At 36.6% G+C, this 15,996-nt stretch overlaps 8 protein-coding genes across 8 annotated transcripts in view; 6 read left to right on the forward strand and 2 right to left on the reverse strand.

Annotated features, from left to right (window-relative positions):
* FDP41_001316 (uncharacterized protein) overlaps positions 1-1,123 on the forward strand; it is a gene marked incomplete at both ends in the record, with an annotated part of 2,358 nt that extends 1,235 nt beyond the window's left edge. Inside the window, 2 exons of the mRNA XM_044703759.1 lie at positions 64-711; positions 767-1,123. Coding sequence (XP_044564361.1) covers positions 64-711; positions 767-1,123 — 1,005 coding nt within the window. The remainder of the gene's footprint in view (positions 1-63; positions 712-766) is intronic.
* Positions 1,124-1,218: 95 nt separating this feature from the next.
* FDP41_001317 (uncharacterized protein) lies at positions 1,219-3,039 on the reverse strand (the record flags this gene model as incomplete). The annotated part of the gene is made up of 1 exon (XM_044703770.1): positions 1,219-3,039. The coding sequence occupies one exon, from the start codon at positions 3,037-3,039 to the stop codon at positions 1,219-1,221; it is 1,821 nt and encodes a 606-aa protein (XP_044564362.1).
* Positions 3,040-3,754: 715 nt separating this feature from the next.
* FDP41_001318 (uncharacterized protein) lies at positions 3,755-5,015 on the forward strand (the record flags this gene model as incomplete). Its single annotated transcript, XM_044703781.1, has 2 exons — positions 3,755-4,048; positions 4,197-5,015. 2 exons carry the CDS (start codon positions 3,755-3,757, stop codon positions 5,013-5,015), a joined length of 1,113 nt encoding a protein of 370 aa, XP_044564363.1.
* Positions 5,016-5,300: 285 nt separating this feature from the next.
* Positions 5,301-6,677, forward strand: FDP41_001319 (uncharacterized protein; the record flags this gene model as incomplete). Its single annotated transcript, XM_044703792.1, has 5 exons — positions 5,301-5,337; positions 5,553-5,651; positions 5,747-6,168; positions 6,238-6,347; positions 6,395-6,677. The coding sequence occupies 5 exons, from the start codon at positions 5,301-5,303 to the stop codon at positions 6,675-6,677; spliced, it is 951 nt and encodes a 316-aa protein (XP_044564364.1).
* An 89-nt stretch (positions 6,678-6,766) lies between these two features.
* Positions 6,767-8,578, reverse strand: FDP41_001320 (uncharacterized protein; the record flags this gene model as incomplete). The annotated part of the gene is made up of 1 exon (XM_044703804.1): positions 6,767-8,578. The coding sequence occupies one exon, from the start codon at positions 8,576-8,578 to the stop codon at positions 6,767-6,769; it is 1,812 nt and encodes a 603-aa protein (XP_044564365.1).
* Positions 8,579-8,971: 393 nt separating this feature from the next.
* On the forward strand, positions 8,972-12,067 carry FDP41_001321 (uncharacterized protein; the record flags this gene model as incomplete). The annotated part of the gene is made up of 1 exon (XM_044703815.1): positions 8,972-12,067. One exon carries the CDS (start codon positions 8,972-8,974, stop codon positions 12,065-12,067), a length of 3,096 nt encoding a protein of 1,031 aa, XP_044564366.1.
* Positions 12,068-12,289: 222 nt separating this feature from the next.
* On the forward strand, positions 12,290-14,038 carry FDP41_001322 (uncharacterized protein; the record flags this gene model as incomplete). Its single annotated transcript, XM_044703826.1, has 1 exon — positions 12,290-14,038. One exon carries the CDS (start codon positions 12,290-12,292, stop codon positions 14,036-14,038), a length of 1,749 nt encoding a protein of 582 aa, XP_044564367.1.
* A 183-nt stretch (positions 14,039-14,221) lies between these two features.
* Positions 14,222-15,585, forward strand: FDP41_001323 (uncharacterized protein; the record flags this gene model as incomplete). Its single annotated transcript, XM_044703837.1, has 4 exons — positions 14,222-14,467; positions 14,520-14,646; positions 14,752-15,051; positions 15,110-15,585. The coding sequence occupies 4 exons, from the start codon at positions 14,222-14,224 to the stop codon at positions 15,583-15,585; spliced, it is 1,149 nt and encodes a 382-aa protein (XP_044564368.1).
* Positions 15,586-15,996: the final 411 nt, after the last annotated feature.

The raw sequence follows: 15,996 nt of genomic DNA on the forward strand, positions 1-15,996 counted from the left end.
ATGATGATGGATATTCATCATTCTTTTCAACATTATTGAAAATTCATTATGAAACATCTCTAGATTCGATATTTTCCACCTGCCATTGTAGTGATAACGGCAGTGTGTTTATTATTTTGCATAGTGTTGAGCTTGCTCACAGCACCAGATGATGTTTCCAAACATTTACCTGCTCTCTCCGAAACAGGAATTTATCCTCCAACAAAGTATATATTTACAGCATGTTTGGTTCTTCCATCAGTGTGTTTATTGATTGCTTCTTTTTTACAATACTTTACAATGAAAGAAAAATTATTATCTATTGAACATCAACGTCACACGACTGTTTATTGTGGAGGATATTTTAGAATGAGCTGGTTGAGTGTAGCGTCATGCATATTTTCTTTTATTGCTGGTATTTGTTTACTTGGATTAGCAATTGTTCCAATTAAGAAGGGAGAAATTCTTAACATACTCAAAAGCAACACAACATTGAGCTCGAATTTTGATGATCTATGGAGCTATGAAAATAGAGCATCTGTAGTAGCTCTTCCTCATCTGATGGATGTTTCATTGATATCGCTGCCCAGTAGTATTTCTCAAAATGTTGATTCGTCAGCATCCGCAGCTGATATGAATATTGATGCCATCACTGTTGTTCACTTGATTTTTACATTTCTATTTATGACTACAGCTTTTATTCATATGATTTTGTCGACAACTTTGCATGTGGTATGTTTCTAAGGAAATTTCATCCAATTTTGACCAAACAATTACATTTCCAAAGATGTATGACAAAAAAATTGCTGCCAACAAGAGAAAACTTCATCCATGGATTATTGTGAAAATTTGTTGCATTGTGACCTTCCTTTTAATGTGGCCAACGAGTTCCATCATTATCGGAATGTTTATTTCAATATTTTGCGACATGCCTCAAATTCTCGCCGGAAAATGTGGCCTCTATCAAATTGTTGAATTGTTTTTAGGAGCATTAATTCAATACGGCATAGTTTCATCTATTCTTGTGTTCATGCTCACTTACTTGCATGATCTCAAAGACACCACACTCTCTATTGGTGTAAATACTCCAAGCTCAGACATTAACGCTCGGCTTAAATGGGCTGTCACTCGAAAGAGATTTTGAATTGGATGATGATTTAGAAGATGGTCATCACGAATCACACGACGATGGTGACGTTGAGGCAACACTAAAGATGCAAGATGATGAGGACAAATAAACTAAATTTTCAAATCTAGTTGTTCAATGTTGACTGTACTTTTGCGATAGACCCATTTTCGAACCTCCTCATTGCTAAAGAGTAATCGAAACACAACGTCATACATGTTTTGGACACATTGTTCACAAAGTCTATCCATAAATATGTCAATCTGTGATGTGTTTTTTGATTGAATAAGTTTCAATAATTCGTTGGCTAGTCTGTCAATGTGAGGAGTATTAATCTCAAGAGGAGATCCTCGTTCATAATAATTTTTCAAAATGTGCATTACAATTCGTTCTTTGGTTTCCTTTTTCGTGGCTTTTCTATAATTCTTAATATCCACATACAACATGACATTCTCTGAACAATAACTTCTTCTACTGAAATCAACCAAAAGGTCAAACATTTTCTTATTTGAAAGTATTTTCTCAACGATATTTTTGTTGTCCAATGGAATGTCCTCTTTGTTTTTTCTTTGATGATAAGACTGATAAATGGACCAAAGAACAGGAATAGTCACATACACAATCAACTCTAGAAATGTGAAAGTAACCATTAATTGACCATAGGGAATAAAATAATCCACCAACGTTCGAATAATTTCAAATTGAGAAAGTATCAAATATCCACTAATGGAAAACAAGAAAAATAGAGTCACAATAGAAGTTTCCAACTTAATTCCATAGGTATCTCGATCAGAAAACCACGAAATAATCAAAACCAATGCACTCAATACTAAATAAAACGAAAATTGAACAGCAACCATGATGGCTGTGTTTTTGTGAACACCACAACCACTCGAAAAATACCATAAACCCACTTCATAATCGGCTATTTCAGGAAACACGTATTGAATCACTCCTAATAATAACCACAAAGTGGAGTGAAAAGAAAATCCAGCCACAGCGATCATGATGTGAAATGCAGAACTGCCTAAGAACCTTAACACTCGAACTTTCCATAAATCACTCGAAGAGAATGGTCGGGAGTTGAATGAGCTCAAAGAGGTTCGTTCTGTCGTTTCATTGCTTGTAATTGTTGTCGGTGAAGTGGTATTTTCTTTGATGGAATCCATCGAAGGGAATTGAAAAGTGACAGTTGGAGTACTGGGTTGAGCTTTGGATGGCTCATCTTTGCCAATCGATTGTGGAAGTTGTTGAGATGCAGAGTTGGGAGAGTTTTGAATCATTCCATCAATCGTAGTGGTTGCTGATGGTATTCCAGTCATGGTTGAAAGAGTCTCCACGTCACTTGTCATCATATCAACACCATTCACGAGTTGTTTCTTTTCATCCAACAATCGATACAATTTAAATTTCGCATACAATGCCAAACATTTACAAATACATGGCAACGAAATCACTTGTGGAATGTTAAAAATAATAACAATATACAATCCACATGGGAAAATCCTTCTTCCCATTGTCCACCTCAATGCCGGAAATACAATTCCAAACGAACACGATGCAATCGTCCATACTAAGGTATAGATTCCTCTCGCTTGTAAATGTGGGCTTTTTCTCATCCACACTAAACCCAATAAGGTTAAAGGTGTGAGAATGGAAAAGATGAATAACTCAAAAGAGGCAATAGAAACACTGAGAAGAGTTTCTGGACAGAATCCATTCATTGTGAGAATTGTTGATGTATTGATGGATGTCATCATTGGAGGGAGAGAGGATGTCCAATTAAGCAAATATGGATCGCAGGGAAGAGGATTGGAGGTTGTTGTTGTATTGAAGTTGTTGTTATTGTTGGTGGTGGTGGTGGTGAGAAACATCAATAATGAATGGTCAGGAGCGAATTGGCTCATTTGAAAGGTATTGAAAAGAGTTGTCATGATGATGATGGGAATAAAAGTTTCAAAGTGAGGATGAGGTGTAATATATTATAATAGGATCGGGAAGGATGAAAGACTTGGGAGGGTGTTTGGAGATGAATCTTCTTTATCCACTAATAGAAGAAGATGGTCAATGCTGCTGTTTTGTTCTTTTTGATTCTTAATGGCAAAATTGTGATCATTTGAAGAGAGAGAGAAAGAGATACAGAGAGAGAGATCGTGACGCGATGGACTTCCATGACTGAAGATCCGAATTACAAAAACAACTGGTTGTAATAATGATGAAACAAGGAATCTCTTCGTTGGTCCATCCTTTTACAACACGTCGTCGTTATGAGAGAAAAAACTCCCTTTGAAAAAGAGTTTGCCTAAAAAAGGCAAATCAATATTCATGGAGATCTTTTGAAGGGTAAGGAGACGAATCAAAACATCAAAACACCACTTAGATCAACCATGATGGAATTGAGAGCTCTCAAACATTCATGAACAACTATGGAGCAGCATAAATGTTCTATTTCTGTCGTGCGTCTTCTTTGATCATTTCACACACAGAGGTGTGGCATATTATCCACTCTCTATTCCAATCTACTTAAATAGATTGAGTACTCAAATCAAAATTGGAAGAACGATTTCTTTGTATTCACACATACACACTCGAGTTCGTTTTTAAAATTGCAACAACTCTCTCGCACGAGCGGTCCAGTCACACGAACATATGATGAACGAAACTCATTCCACAGCAACAACTACTACGACCACTTTTATCTCAGCTGCTGCAACCACCACCACCTCTTCCTCCACAACAACAACAGCTGTTGCAACCACCCTTCACATGAAAGAATGGATTGCTGGATGTTTCGGAGGAGTCACACAAATTCTGAGTGGTCATCCGTTGGATACCATCAAAGTGAAAATTCAAACAGCAACAAAATTACAATCCCTATCACCCATGAGTTTGTTGAAAGAGATTGTTCAAACGAAAGGAATTCGAGGATTGTATCGAGGAGCAGTAAGTTTTCAAGGGTATTATTTGCAATGAGTTGGAAACGAAAAATTTGTGAACCCTATTAATGAATGGATTCAATTTGTTTCACATTTGTTTCACATTTGCTTCACACGAATAATGTGTGACATGACAATTGGAATGCATGAAACAGACAAGTCCTCTTGTTGGAGCTTGTATTTTGAACAGTGTCGAATTTGGAGTCTATAATGAATGTAAGGAATGGTTCAGCAAAAGATATGTCAAAGAGGGGCCTCTTTCTCTTTACAAAATTGCAATTGCTGGAGCCTTGTCAGGAGTGGTTGGCTCTCTCGTGACAACTCCCACTGAATATTTGAAATGTAATTTACAAGTGGAATCGAATATGAATCACAAATTCAATGGTCCATTTGATTTGATGAGACATCTTTACAAACAACAATTACAGTCTCTCAATTCTTCTTCCCTTAATAGTAGTCATTTTGTTGTAAAATATATGCATCGCATGAGATCCTACTTGCGATTTTACAAAAGTATTAATCGAGGATTTGCAATCACAACTCTTCGAGAAAGTGGATTGGCCTTATATTTTGGATCTTACGAAGCCACAATGAGATTTTTACAATTCATGACAATTCGTAATAATACTTCTCCTCAAAAACCACCCACTTGGCATTCCTTAATTGGAGGTGGAATTGGAGGTCTTGTATTTTGGACTGTCATGTTTCCAGTGGATATGATTAAAACGAGGATTCAAATTGACTCGATTCAGAACAATTTAACACTGACCACGCCAACGTCAGGTCACCATCAACATCATCATGGATCTCAACACTTTGTGTCGACATGGGAAATGATGAAACGAATCTATTCGGAACAAGGGACATCAGGATTTTACAGTGGATACAAATCTGCAATTTTGAGGGCGATTATTGTGAATGCAGCCGTGTTCGCCACATACGAGCAAGTCAAACATTTCATGAGGGAGAAATAAATTGGAGTTTCATGAGAATTCGATATATGACTCCGTGATTGTTTCGTTCGGAATTCATCGATTCGCGTGTTCTCTCCGTTTGAATAATTCTTGAAATGAGAAATATGAACTAATGAAATCAATGATGATGCTGGACCGAATTCAGAACGAAGGAGGCCTTCGGAGGACCTCTTGTCTTTTTCATCTGACTGCCAATCGATTGGTCTGACTCATTGATCTCGGAGTTTGAGGAGTCGTTGAAAATGGAAAATGATTTTTTTTTTCAAAAATTTGTATCTTCAAAAAATGAAAGTCTTCATCCTTGCCGTTATTTTGGCGATTGGTAAGTCTACAAAACTCACGCCGTTAGAGCCAATCTTTAGATTGAAAGTATACTGAAATTCAATATTTTACCATGATGATATTTTGCGTTCATGATGATGGCGATACCACGTGGTATTGATTGTGATCATGATATCAAATTTTGTTGGTGATGGTGATCGTAAATTTTCGGGGTTTTTTGTTTATTCGCATGATGGTTCTCATCAATGATAACAGCCTCTCTTGCTGTCGTTTCTGCTGCTCCAAGTGAGTTCTGCGATGTCTGCAAGTATGCTGTTCAACAAGTTGATCAACTTGCTCTTCAAAACGAAGCTGGTACGTTGAATATTGGTGGAATTTTCGAAATATTTATCGTGTACTGAACTTTGCCTTTTGCGAACCACATTTGGCACACTCTTCATCACGAAAAGCTATTCAAAATGCCCTTCTTGCTGCTTGCCAACAATTGGGAGACAATCAATTCGGAAAGATTTGTAACACTGTCGTTCTTGTTTACGGAAACGAGCTTGTCAATGCTTTGGTGACCTATGAGAACCCAACCCGTGTCTGTTCAGAACAATTACCATTGTGCCCAAAGAATAACACTGTTGCTGTTACTCCTGCTCCAGTTGTCACTGTTCCAAAGGAGGAAGTGAAGGCTACTGCTGGTGATGCTGAGTGTGAAATTTGCAAGTTCGTCATCCAACAAGTCGAAGCTTTCATCGAATCTAACCATTCTCAAGCTGAGATCCAAAAGGAATTGAACAAATTGTGCTCATCAGTCCCATCAATCTTTACTCAAACTTGTTTGAGCATTGCTAGAATGGTTCCATACATCATCAAGAAGCTTGAGGTAAGTTAGTCTGTCTTATATTTACGAAATACCAATAATGTCAATCATCATCGTTCTATTGATCTACAGGAACACAACTCTCCAGGTCAAGTCTGTCAAGGTTTGCACTTGTGTAAATCAAGCGCTGTCAAGACCATGCCAACATTCCAAGTGGATGCTGAACTCAAGGGACTTATTCCGTAAGTATTGATATAGAATTGTTTCCTTGAAACTAACGCTGTCGCAGATGTCCTGCTTGTTTGATGGCTATGGAATTGGTTGAGCAAGAGATTTCTCAATCATCTGTTCAATCCTTCGTTGAGGACAAGTTGAAGAATGTGTGTGCAAAGTTGCCATCTACTTTCTCTGGATACTGTGCATCTTTGGTCAACCAATATTTCCCAGTTTTGGTTCAAAAATTATTATTGGCTGTCAGCCCAGAGAAGATTTGCAAGCTCGTAGATGCTTGCCCAGCATCCTCTTCCAAGGCTGTCAAAGCTCTTAAGGCTACCATGGTCAAGTTGAACTAAATAAATTTTGCAGAGCACGTTCTTATTTATTCATAAAGGTTTATCATTATGATGTGAATAGATTGAGAATCCATATATGTACTCGATTATTAAATGTCAAAGGCCATGCTTGTGGAATCAAGAAAATCTACGACATTGAAAGCTTCAAGTTGAGGGTCTCCTGTTATCATCGTGTAAACACCATGCTGCAATTTTTCTGCTGTTGCCATTATGACAAACAGCTCTGACGTCAAATCATGCATGTGATACTTCTGTACACTATTATTAATCATTACATGCTTCATGAGAATTCGTTGTATTTTGTCAGGGTTCATAGCCTCAATATTTCTCATTGAGTGTACATATCTTGCAAGTGCAATGGCCTTTCTGTTCAATAATCGTACAAATTCTGAAATCAAAGAGCATCTTATTGAGGGATAGATGGTTAATGGAATCACTCGTAGTAATACATAGAATAATTCTTGCACGCTAGTGCATATTCGTTTTGATTCCACATAATGGTCTCTGAATTGTTTGTCTCCTCCTGTGGTCTGTACTCCAAAGTCATTTAAAATGTTCTTTGATTCAGACTCTTCGAAATATTCTCGTTTGAAAGCTTGAAAATAGTGATACTTTTTGAATGAAAAAACTTTTCTCTCTTTTAAATCTACAACAGTTATTGGATATCTTCCAGAGAGTAGGCACTTTGTAGGTATTAAATCTTTCCAGTGAGACAGGTCTGGAGTGGTCACTAGTCCTTGCACAAATACTTCCGGTTTAAAAACATTGCTAGGGTTCAATAACTTTACGTTGCCACTTTGAGTGATTTTCTTGAAGAATGATCGTGTTTGAGTTTGAGGTTGTGGTGTGATAATTTTGGTGACATCAATTTTTTGGGCATGATTAATGAGCTGTTTTTCATGCTGCGAGAGAAACATGGCAAGAGTGTTGACCCAAATATTAATTTCTTTCAGTTGATTGGGTGTTCCTACTACAACACTATATCCATGCGTTTCTAAATGCGATGTGACAGCTCGTTGAAAGAATAAATTGTCTTCCTCATTTTCGTATAACCTCTTCAAGGATGACTCTTCATGAAAGAGAGTATAGAATAAATTAAATTTAGGTGGTTCGAATGCAATCTTGCTTAATGTATCAAACAGCTGAATAAATTCATTGAGGTGAGGTGTAAAATTTGAAAGCACTTCTGCTTGATTCGAGCTCATATATATATCAGCAAAATGTTGCAATATTTTTGCAAGAGTAATTAGTTTTTCCTTGATTATAAAATTGATCACCATGTATCGTGAAAGATTATCTCGATTCATTACCAAACTTATGGTAAATAATGTAGGAGGAGGATCTGCCTTTCTCCTAAAGAATGATCTCGAGCCCACCTTTTCCCAATTTTTACTGCAAAAAACAGCAGTAAGAACCATGACATTTAGATCTGACATGATATTAAATTTGATTTCAATATTTGATCCAACTTCTTCATATCTTGGCATGTCATCCATCAAAGAAAACCTTGTAATGAACATGATGTTATCATCGCTCAAGTATTCTCTTCTTGAAATAGATCCGTTCCATACCTGTAGAGGACGAGGTCCCATGCTGTTGTCCCAATATGATACAATTAAATTATTTAAATAACAGGTTTTCAATATATGGTCCATGTAACTGTTTAAATTGGTTGCAACTCCACTCAGATCTTCGTCCGAAGTTGAGAGGTTATGAATTGATGATGCAGTATTATTTTGTTGTGGCTGTTGAGAAGCCTCTTGTTGTGATGATGATGCTATTGTGGTTACTTCTACTGGTAGTGTTGTTATAGACTTTTCTTCATCTTCCTCTTCGTCGTGGTCATTGTTATTTACAACTTGAGAGACCTCGTTATTCGGTCCGATCCAATAAGAGTTCATAATTTATGGTAAAACAGTGATAGCGAATAATTTTATTATCGATCCGCGGAGAGGATCTTTTGATATTTTTCTTTTTTGTTTTAGTTTTTCTCGATTCAAATTCTCGGCACACAAGTTTCAGGGTACAATAACTAGTTAACTCATATTAAACTACATTGTGAATTCCCCCATAGCTCAGTCGGTAGAGCGTCAGACTGTTAATCTGCAGGTCAGTGGTTCGAGCCCACTTGGGGGAGGATATAATTTTTAGTTTTTAGTTGAGCATGGTCAAATTATCATTATTTATATAAATAAAGCTGTTTTCTTTCCGTCATTGGTTAGAGTGATTCCTAACGATTCACTCGCAGTACTGTAATTGTTTCGTTGGATGGCTGACAATCAAGATTCGAAAAAATGTGGCAACTTCGTCAGCACAAACTGTTCAAGTCTGCCAAGAGAAATGCAATACGAGTCGATGATTTTGAGAGTGATGAAGATCTTCCCTATTCGAACGAAGACAGTGAAGATGACTATGAAGATGAAGAGAGTGGAAGAGGAAGTTTCATTACTTTGGAGGGAGATGGAGAGGAAGATGATGAAGAATACAATCATGACGATTCGGATGATGAGTATCGGGATCATCATTTTTCTCACTCTCGTTTTCGAGGCTATTCACGAAATAGAAATTTATTGCGAAAAAACAAAACACCATCAAAAAGAGGAGGTAATGGCATTGATCAAACTCATCGCCTCAAAAAACAGAAATATGAAAAGTTAGAGTGTACATTAGTATTAGGAGTGGTTATTTTTGGATTAGTCTTATTATTGATTTTGGGATTTATTACAATATATACTAAATCAAGCAATAATCAAATTCTGAAAAAGGAAAATGAGAAAGGTTTTACAGTTCATAATGCAAATGAGGACGAGACAAACATTGACCATGCTGATGGTCACCACTCACATTCTCACATTTTGAGAGGAGATGCCAAACATGGGAAGAGAAAGGCTCGAACGAAAATTCACAAAACTCGCTCTCATCACCATGTAGCAGGAAATTCATCGTCATTCGATCACTTTGACATGTCAGAAATGATCTTGCCAGTGTTACCATTTGATGAATTCATATTTGAAAACACTCCAATTTCTAAACATCGCTTTTACACAAAGGACAAAATGAGTATTCATAAATTTGACAATGCCCACCTTGGAAAATATACACCCCTTGTATCTGTCATAACTACATGCAGACAAATGGAAGATTTCTTTAAACATACAAGAGACTCAATTGTTCATCAAACTTTGAAGTATTTTGAATGGATAATAATTAGCGATGCAAACAATGCAAGAGACCAACCAAAAGATTTTTTGCTGAAAGCTCTCAGGTTAAGCCCAAAAACAAATTTATTTTCACAAACAGATACAGAGTCAATTTTTAAAAGCGACAAAATAACTCTTATACAAACGATGAAAAAGCATTCTACAGGAGGGTTAAGAAATATTGCTGCCAAGCATACATCCCCTTACTCGAGATATCTCATGTTTTTGGATTCAGGAGACATGTTGGAGCCCTCTGCTTTGGAAAAGATGTTTTTATTTATTGAGATACAAAAAGAATCGAAGAAAAACCAAAAGAAGTCTCTTAAAACTATATCATTGATTAATTCATACAGCGTGGAGTTTTCTAAAATGCATCATTTCAATTTTGAAAAGTACCAAGATGTTGCTCATAAGATCCCTTTTGAAAAAAAGGTATCCTCGGGCTTCATGATTGAGAAGGAGGTTTTTGATAGTATTGACGGATTCAATACTCAATTTGATCATGGACTAGAGTTATGGGATTTTTGGATGAAATTTATTAATGCAGGACACAGAGCCTGGACCATGTCAGAAATATTAATTTGGAATCGGGTGGATGAGTTGAAGAAGATAGGTACCAGAGTCGAACATGAGCCCAGCTCGCAAGAACACGAATTTATAGAAAATCACCTTAAACAAAACTATCCATCACTCTACAAAAAGAAAACGCTAGAATCACTTAAAAAGAACGGTTACTTGACCAAGAAAACTGGCCAAGAAGTACAAATTTCAAAACCCATAATTAGAAGATTATCAAATCAACACCACAAAGTTCACAAAGGGAATCACAAATCTATATTGATTATTACAGAAAATTTAAATCACAACTTCCACAAACGAGAAGTTATAAAACAATTATTGGCAGCATTTAGTATGGAATACGGTTGGCATGTCACAATTATCACAACTGATGAATCAGGGTTTAACCACCGTTACAAGCCAGAATTTGAGAGATTTACAAATGATGTCTTTCATGTGAGAAATATTGTTGATTCTAATGAGCTAGTGAATGAAAAGCATGTATCGCTCCTTGCCACTTATTTAATGAGCTCGAGGCATATCCACAATATTTTTATTTTTGAAAGTCTCTTAGCTTATAAGATTTTACACATGATTCCACAAGCAATGGCCGATTATACGCATGTTATAGATTACATGTACTCTGATCATACAACGGAGTACATTAAGGACAGTGTCAAGAATGACGCTCTTTTACACAAGACCTTTCTCTCATCCAATGAACTTTCTTCTCATTTTGCCCATTACCTAGAAATTAAGTCGGACAAGAAGGCCTTACTGTTCCCTTCAGCTGTCAATAATCAAGAATGGTCACCTTTGGTTTCTGCTAAAGATTTTTCACAATTCATTTACCAGGAAGAGAAAGCACAACGATTTTCAATGTTAGGAGACAAACAAATTTTGGAATCTATTCCTGATGGCCATGAACATGACCTCTTATTAAGCTATTGGATTTCTGGAGAGGAAACCGCTCGTTGTGACAGCATTATCCTCAAAATTCTTTCCGCAATATTAGCCAACTCTCAAGAAAATCTCACAAAAGTCAAAATCCTACTCCTCACTGACATTAGATCAGCAGAAACCTATCTGTTAGATCAGCATCCAGATCCTCAAAAACGTACTTCCGAATATTTATCTGAGCAAGCCAAGATTGCTGTTCAAACACTTGCCCCATTTGAAGAATTAGCCAACAAATTCCCATCCAGAGTTTTATTTGTCAAACCAACCAGACAATCCACGACAAGATCACTTCGTAAAATTTTGAGACGTGTTGCTCCTCTTGCTCAAATAACCTTACTGACCGAAACATGTCCTCACCAAATTGCCAAGGATTCTCCTTCCATCACACTTGCACCAACAATTTTCCAAGCAATGGCCATCAAGAACGCAGTGATTGCCCTCTACAATCATAATCCATCCCTAGATTCCTTTTTCAACAAGTTTCACATTGGAGGTTCAATTCCTATGACTGATGACACTGAAATGATTTCCAAAGTTTTAAATTTACTTGCTCATTGGACACAGAATCCCAACGAGCTACAGCATATTAGGAACAACAATCTTGAGCTTTCTCAAAGTCATTTCAACATTCACAGCATGGCTCAAACCATCCACTCGAATGCTGTCCACTAAAATATTCAAAGTTCACTCTTTTGAATGGTGAAACTTGTGTGTTTCGGGTGTTGTGGTGAACCTTGAAAAATTTGATGTAATGGTGAACCCAGCAGTTGCTTGCTCCAATTTATTCCGACGATGCTTTGGCACTATTTTAAACCACCAACAAAACAAAATCAATATCTTGTGTGTATTATTGCAAAACATTTTTACAACAAACTCGTGAAAGTAAACAGAATCATGACTGTACATAATCATCCATTTGCCGCATTCCAACAACAATTGCCATCTCACAACAATTTTCAGAGAACCACTGATCCATCCATGATGATGATGATGAAGAACAACAACACTACTACCACTACTACCAATGCTACTGCTGCTTTGGTACCCATCAAATTGATCATCAAGAAGAAGATTAAAAAGACCAAGTCCGACTCGACCTTCACCAAGCCTCCAAAGCCAGCTCTTCTTCTTCACGAAGATAGTGTTTCTCAAAGAGAGCTCTCTTTTGAAACATTCACCCAAAACATTTATCGTCTATTGGGTGTACAAGAAGAATTTGCCAAAATGAAAATTAAAGTTAGACGCAACAATGAGATGAAGAAATTCAAAGCCATTCGTGATGAGAAGAAGTGGAACAAGGTGGTTGAGAAATTGCTGGCCCATTACAATGGTTCCCCAATCGAGTTCAAGATTGTGGTCAAGGTTTCCAATTGTCCCGAGAACAAGGCTTTGATTCCGCTTCAACATCAAGCCATGCAACAGCCAGCATCCTCTCAAGTTGGCAGAAGCAACGATGGTGGTGTTGTTGTTCTTGCTCAACAAAACGTTTCACCCGTTGCAATGAAGAATGAATTAGTTCCACCATCAGCACCACCTTCTATCGTGGAAGAACAAGTTCAACATCCATTGTTGAATGTGCAAGCAACTGCTGGTCATGATGATAATAAGGTACAAGCCTCCACTGATGCATCCAACCTTACTGTTGCAAAGAAGAAATTCGAAAAGTGTTGCTTTACCGAAGAGGAAAGACTGGTTATAAAGAACAAGAAAGCTGAAATTCAGCTATTGAAATCTCAAATTAAGTTGAAGAAACAAGATTTGAAAAATTACAAGAATGAAATCAAGAACAAGAAGAAGGAAGAGAAGAGACAAAGTGAACATGGTACTGAAACTCTTCCATCCAATCATTGTCACAGTACTACTGCTGAAAGAATTTATCCCACTCTTGTCTCATTTGCAGACGAGAAGCGTCACAAGCATCATCATGGCAAGGAGTTGAAGAATCCTGAAAAACTCTTGTGGAAGCAACAAAAAAAGCTCGAAAAGGAGAAGAAAAAGCTCGAGAAAGAATCTCACAAACAAATCAAGAGAGAACTAAAATTGAAGAAGCTTGAACATAAGCAAATGATGCGTGCTCAAATTGCTATCAACATGCAAGATGATGTTGACCTTAGCAATGGTGATTTTTTGAACATTCCATCCAACGTGACACAAATCTTCATTGACGGAAACAACATGTTCTTCATGACCAAAACATTGAGAGATCTCATCTTGAAGAATAAGGACAAGGTTATGGTTGAAAAGTTGATCATTCATATTGCCCAAAAGTTTGCTCAAATTCTCTCTGATAATCGCCAACCTCTTAAGATGTTACATATTTGCTTTGATTCTGCAAGCCTTCAAGTCATTTGTGAAAAGGATACATTTGTTGTATCTAGCGCCACTCAACGTGGTTTCACAACAGCTGATGACATGCTTGTAGATTTAGCAATGAGGCAGAATGTAGCTGGATCTGTGGACTCTTGCCTGTTTGTAACTTCTGATTTGGCATTGAGAGAAAGATTGAGAAATGCAGGAGCAAAGTGCATTGGCTCAGGATTATGGATGAAATCATGCTATCAAAAGCTTTGTGTGAACACTGAGCTTCAATCTTTGGATGATTGGATGGCTGTTGAATTGAAAGAACTCAATTACACTCTTTAAGATGATCTTGGACTCAAAATGATGTTCTCCTATCATGATCATTGCTCACTTTCTGATGATCTGCTGAGATCTCTTTAATAACCCTTTACAAAATAAACAATTCTTTACAAAATGAATGGTGGATGAACGCGGAACCAAATCGAAAAAAATACCCCAACTCAATAATACTGTTTGATGCAACAAATGAACACGACGTCGCCACAACAACAAGCAACAGTGGATACAAAACAACTAGAATCACTCATTGAAGAAGGAAATTCCTTTTTTAAAGTACAAAAGTGGAATGAAGCAAAACAAAAGTATAGTTTGGCTATCGGATTGATTCAAAATTTAAACGAAATATTTCAACAACAACAGGGTTCATTCAAATATCTCGAACAACAGTGGATCCGAGTGCACAACAATAGAGCACAGGTACATTTGATGTTGGTATGTCTATTGCAATCAGCAATATTTGTAGAAATATTTCTAATCTTTTTAGAAAGAATATAATGAATCATTGGCCGATTGTCAACAAGTATTAAAATTTGACCCACTCAATGAGAAGGCAATAATTAGGCTTGTACAGAGTCTCAATTTCTCAGGATCTAAAGAACTTGCTTTTGAAGGTTTGCATCATAACATGATTTTTAATATTCATTTTCTTTATTCTATGAATGGATTCTATCAATTATCTATTGACATATTTGAATAATATGAACATATTCATGTAGCTCTGTTAAATGGATTGATGAAATCACCAGGGAATGACAAATTGGAGGCACTAAAAGCTCTCTTTCCAAACTTTTTAGATTTACATGACCTTATTGCTTTGGGATGTGAACAAACAAATAAGTATATTTTCTCTGTCAAACAATTGAAAGGAATCGAGCACAAAGCATATCACGATACTTGGAGAGTTGAGGATTATTTTGATCCAACAAATGAAAATAGATGCTTTGACATTCCATGCCCAACGGATCAGTTCTTTGTTGACAATGCCCTCATTGAAAAAGAAAAGCAATATTTTGAAAGTATGTTTATGATCTTTCTATTTGAATCAACAATAATTTCTTTGAACTTTGACAATAGACCTTTCAAAGAAAAACAAAGGAACTTTTCCACAATTATTTGACTATGGGAATGTTTATTGTCGAAAACCTCAAATTGCAAATGACCCTGAATTTCCATTGACATTTCAATATTATTATAAATTTTCTCATGGAGAGAAGAAACCTCTTGGTTTTGCTAATGTTGCTTGGTTGCGATCTCTATTTAAGTTGCAAGCAAACAAAAAAGATTTATTTATTTTACTCCCACAAAATCAAAACATGGATTCATGGGCATTGTACAAGGTCAAAGATTTTGGACTTCAATTTGGAAACGTGAGATGTAAATCTACAAACTGGTATGCCATTCACAGAGGTGACGTTGTGGTGAGAGACTTTGATAAGCACATTTGGTCCTTATTAATTTTGGAAAGCGTTGATCCTTCAAAACAAACAATACCATCGAATTATTTATTGATTTTATGGGTCCTCAATTTAACCACTTTGATTATCTCTTGAGAAACAAGTTGCCATGTAAAATTTTCACTCGAGAAACGATTCAACAAGAAGAAGCGACCTATCATGAGGACTATATTGGCACATACCGAATGAAGGATCGTAAAATTGGTAAAGATGCCAAGAATTTCATTGATTTGAGCTATGTGGTTGAATTTCCTTTAGAGCCTTATTCTTCCACATTGCTGAGTAAGCTCGAACAAGCTTATTTGTATGAATTCAAAGCAAGAAATTACATTCCCAAGCCTCAAAGCCTTTTTTAATATGATGAACAGTGACTCCGATAAACTCCAGAGTGACTCATTGAAATCTTTCACACCTTCTGTAATCATCATGAGTTGTTGTGTGTGAATCATTCGACACTCTGTTCAAATACAAACTTGGAAACTTGTTGATGGCATTTCACAAAAAAAT

The sequence above is a fragment of the Naegleria fowleri genome, assembly GCF_008403515.1.
Source record: "Naegleria fowleri strain ATCC 30894 chromosome Unknown tig23, whole genome shotgun sequence".
In the NCBI taxonomy this organism is placed as follows: domain Eukaryota; phylum Heterolobosea; class Eutetramitea; order Acrasida; family Naegleriidae; genus Naegleria; species Naegleria fowleri.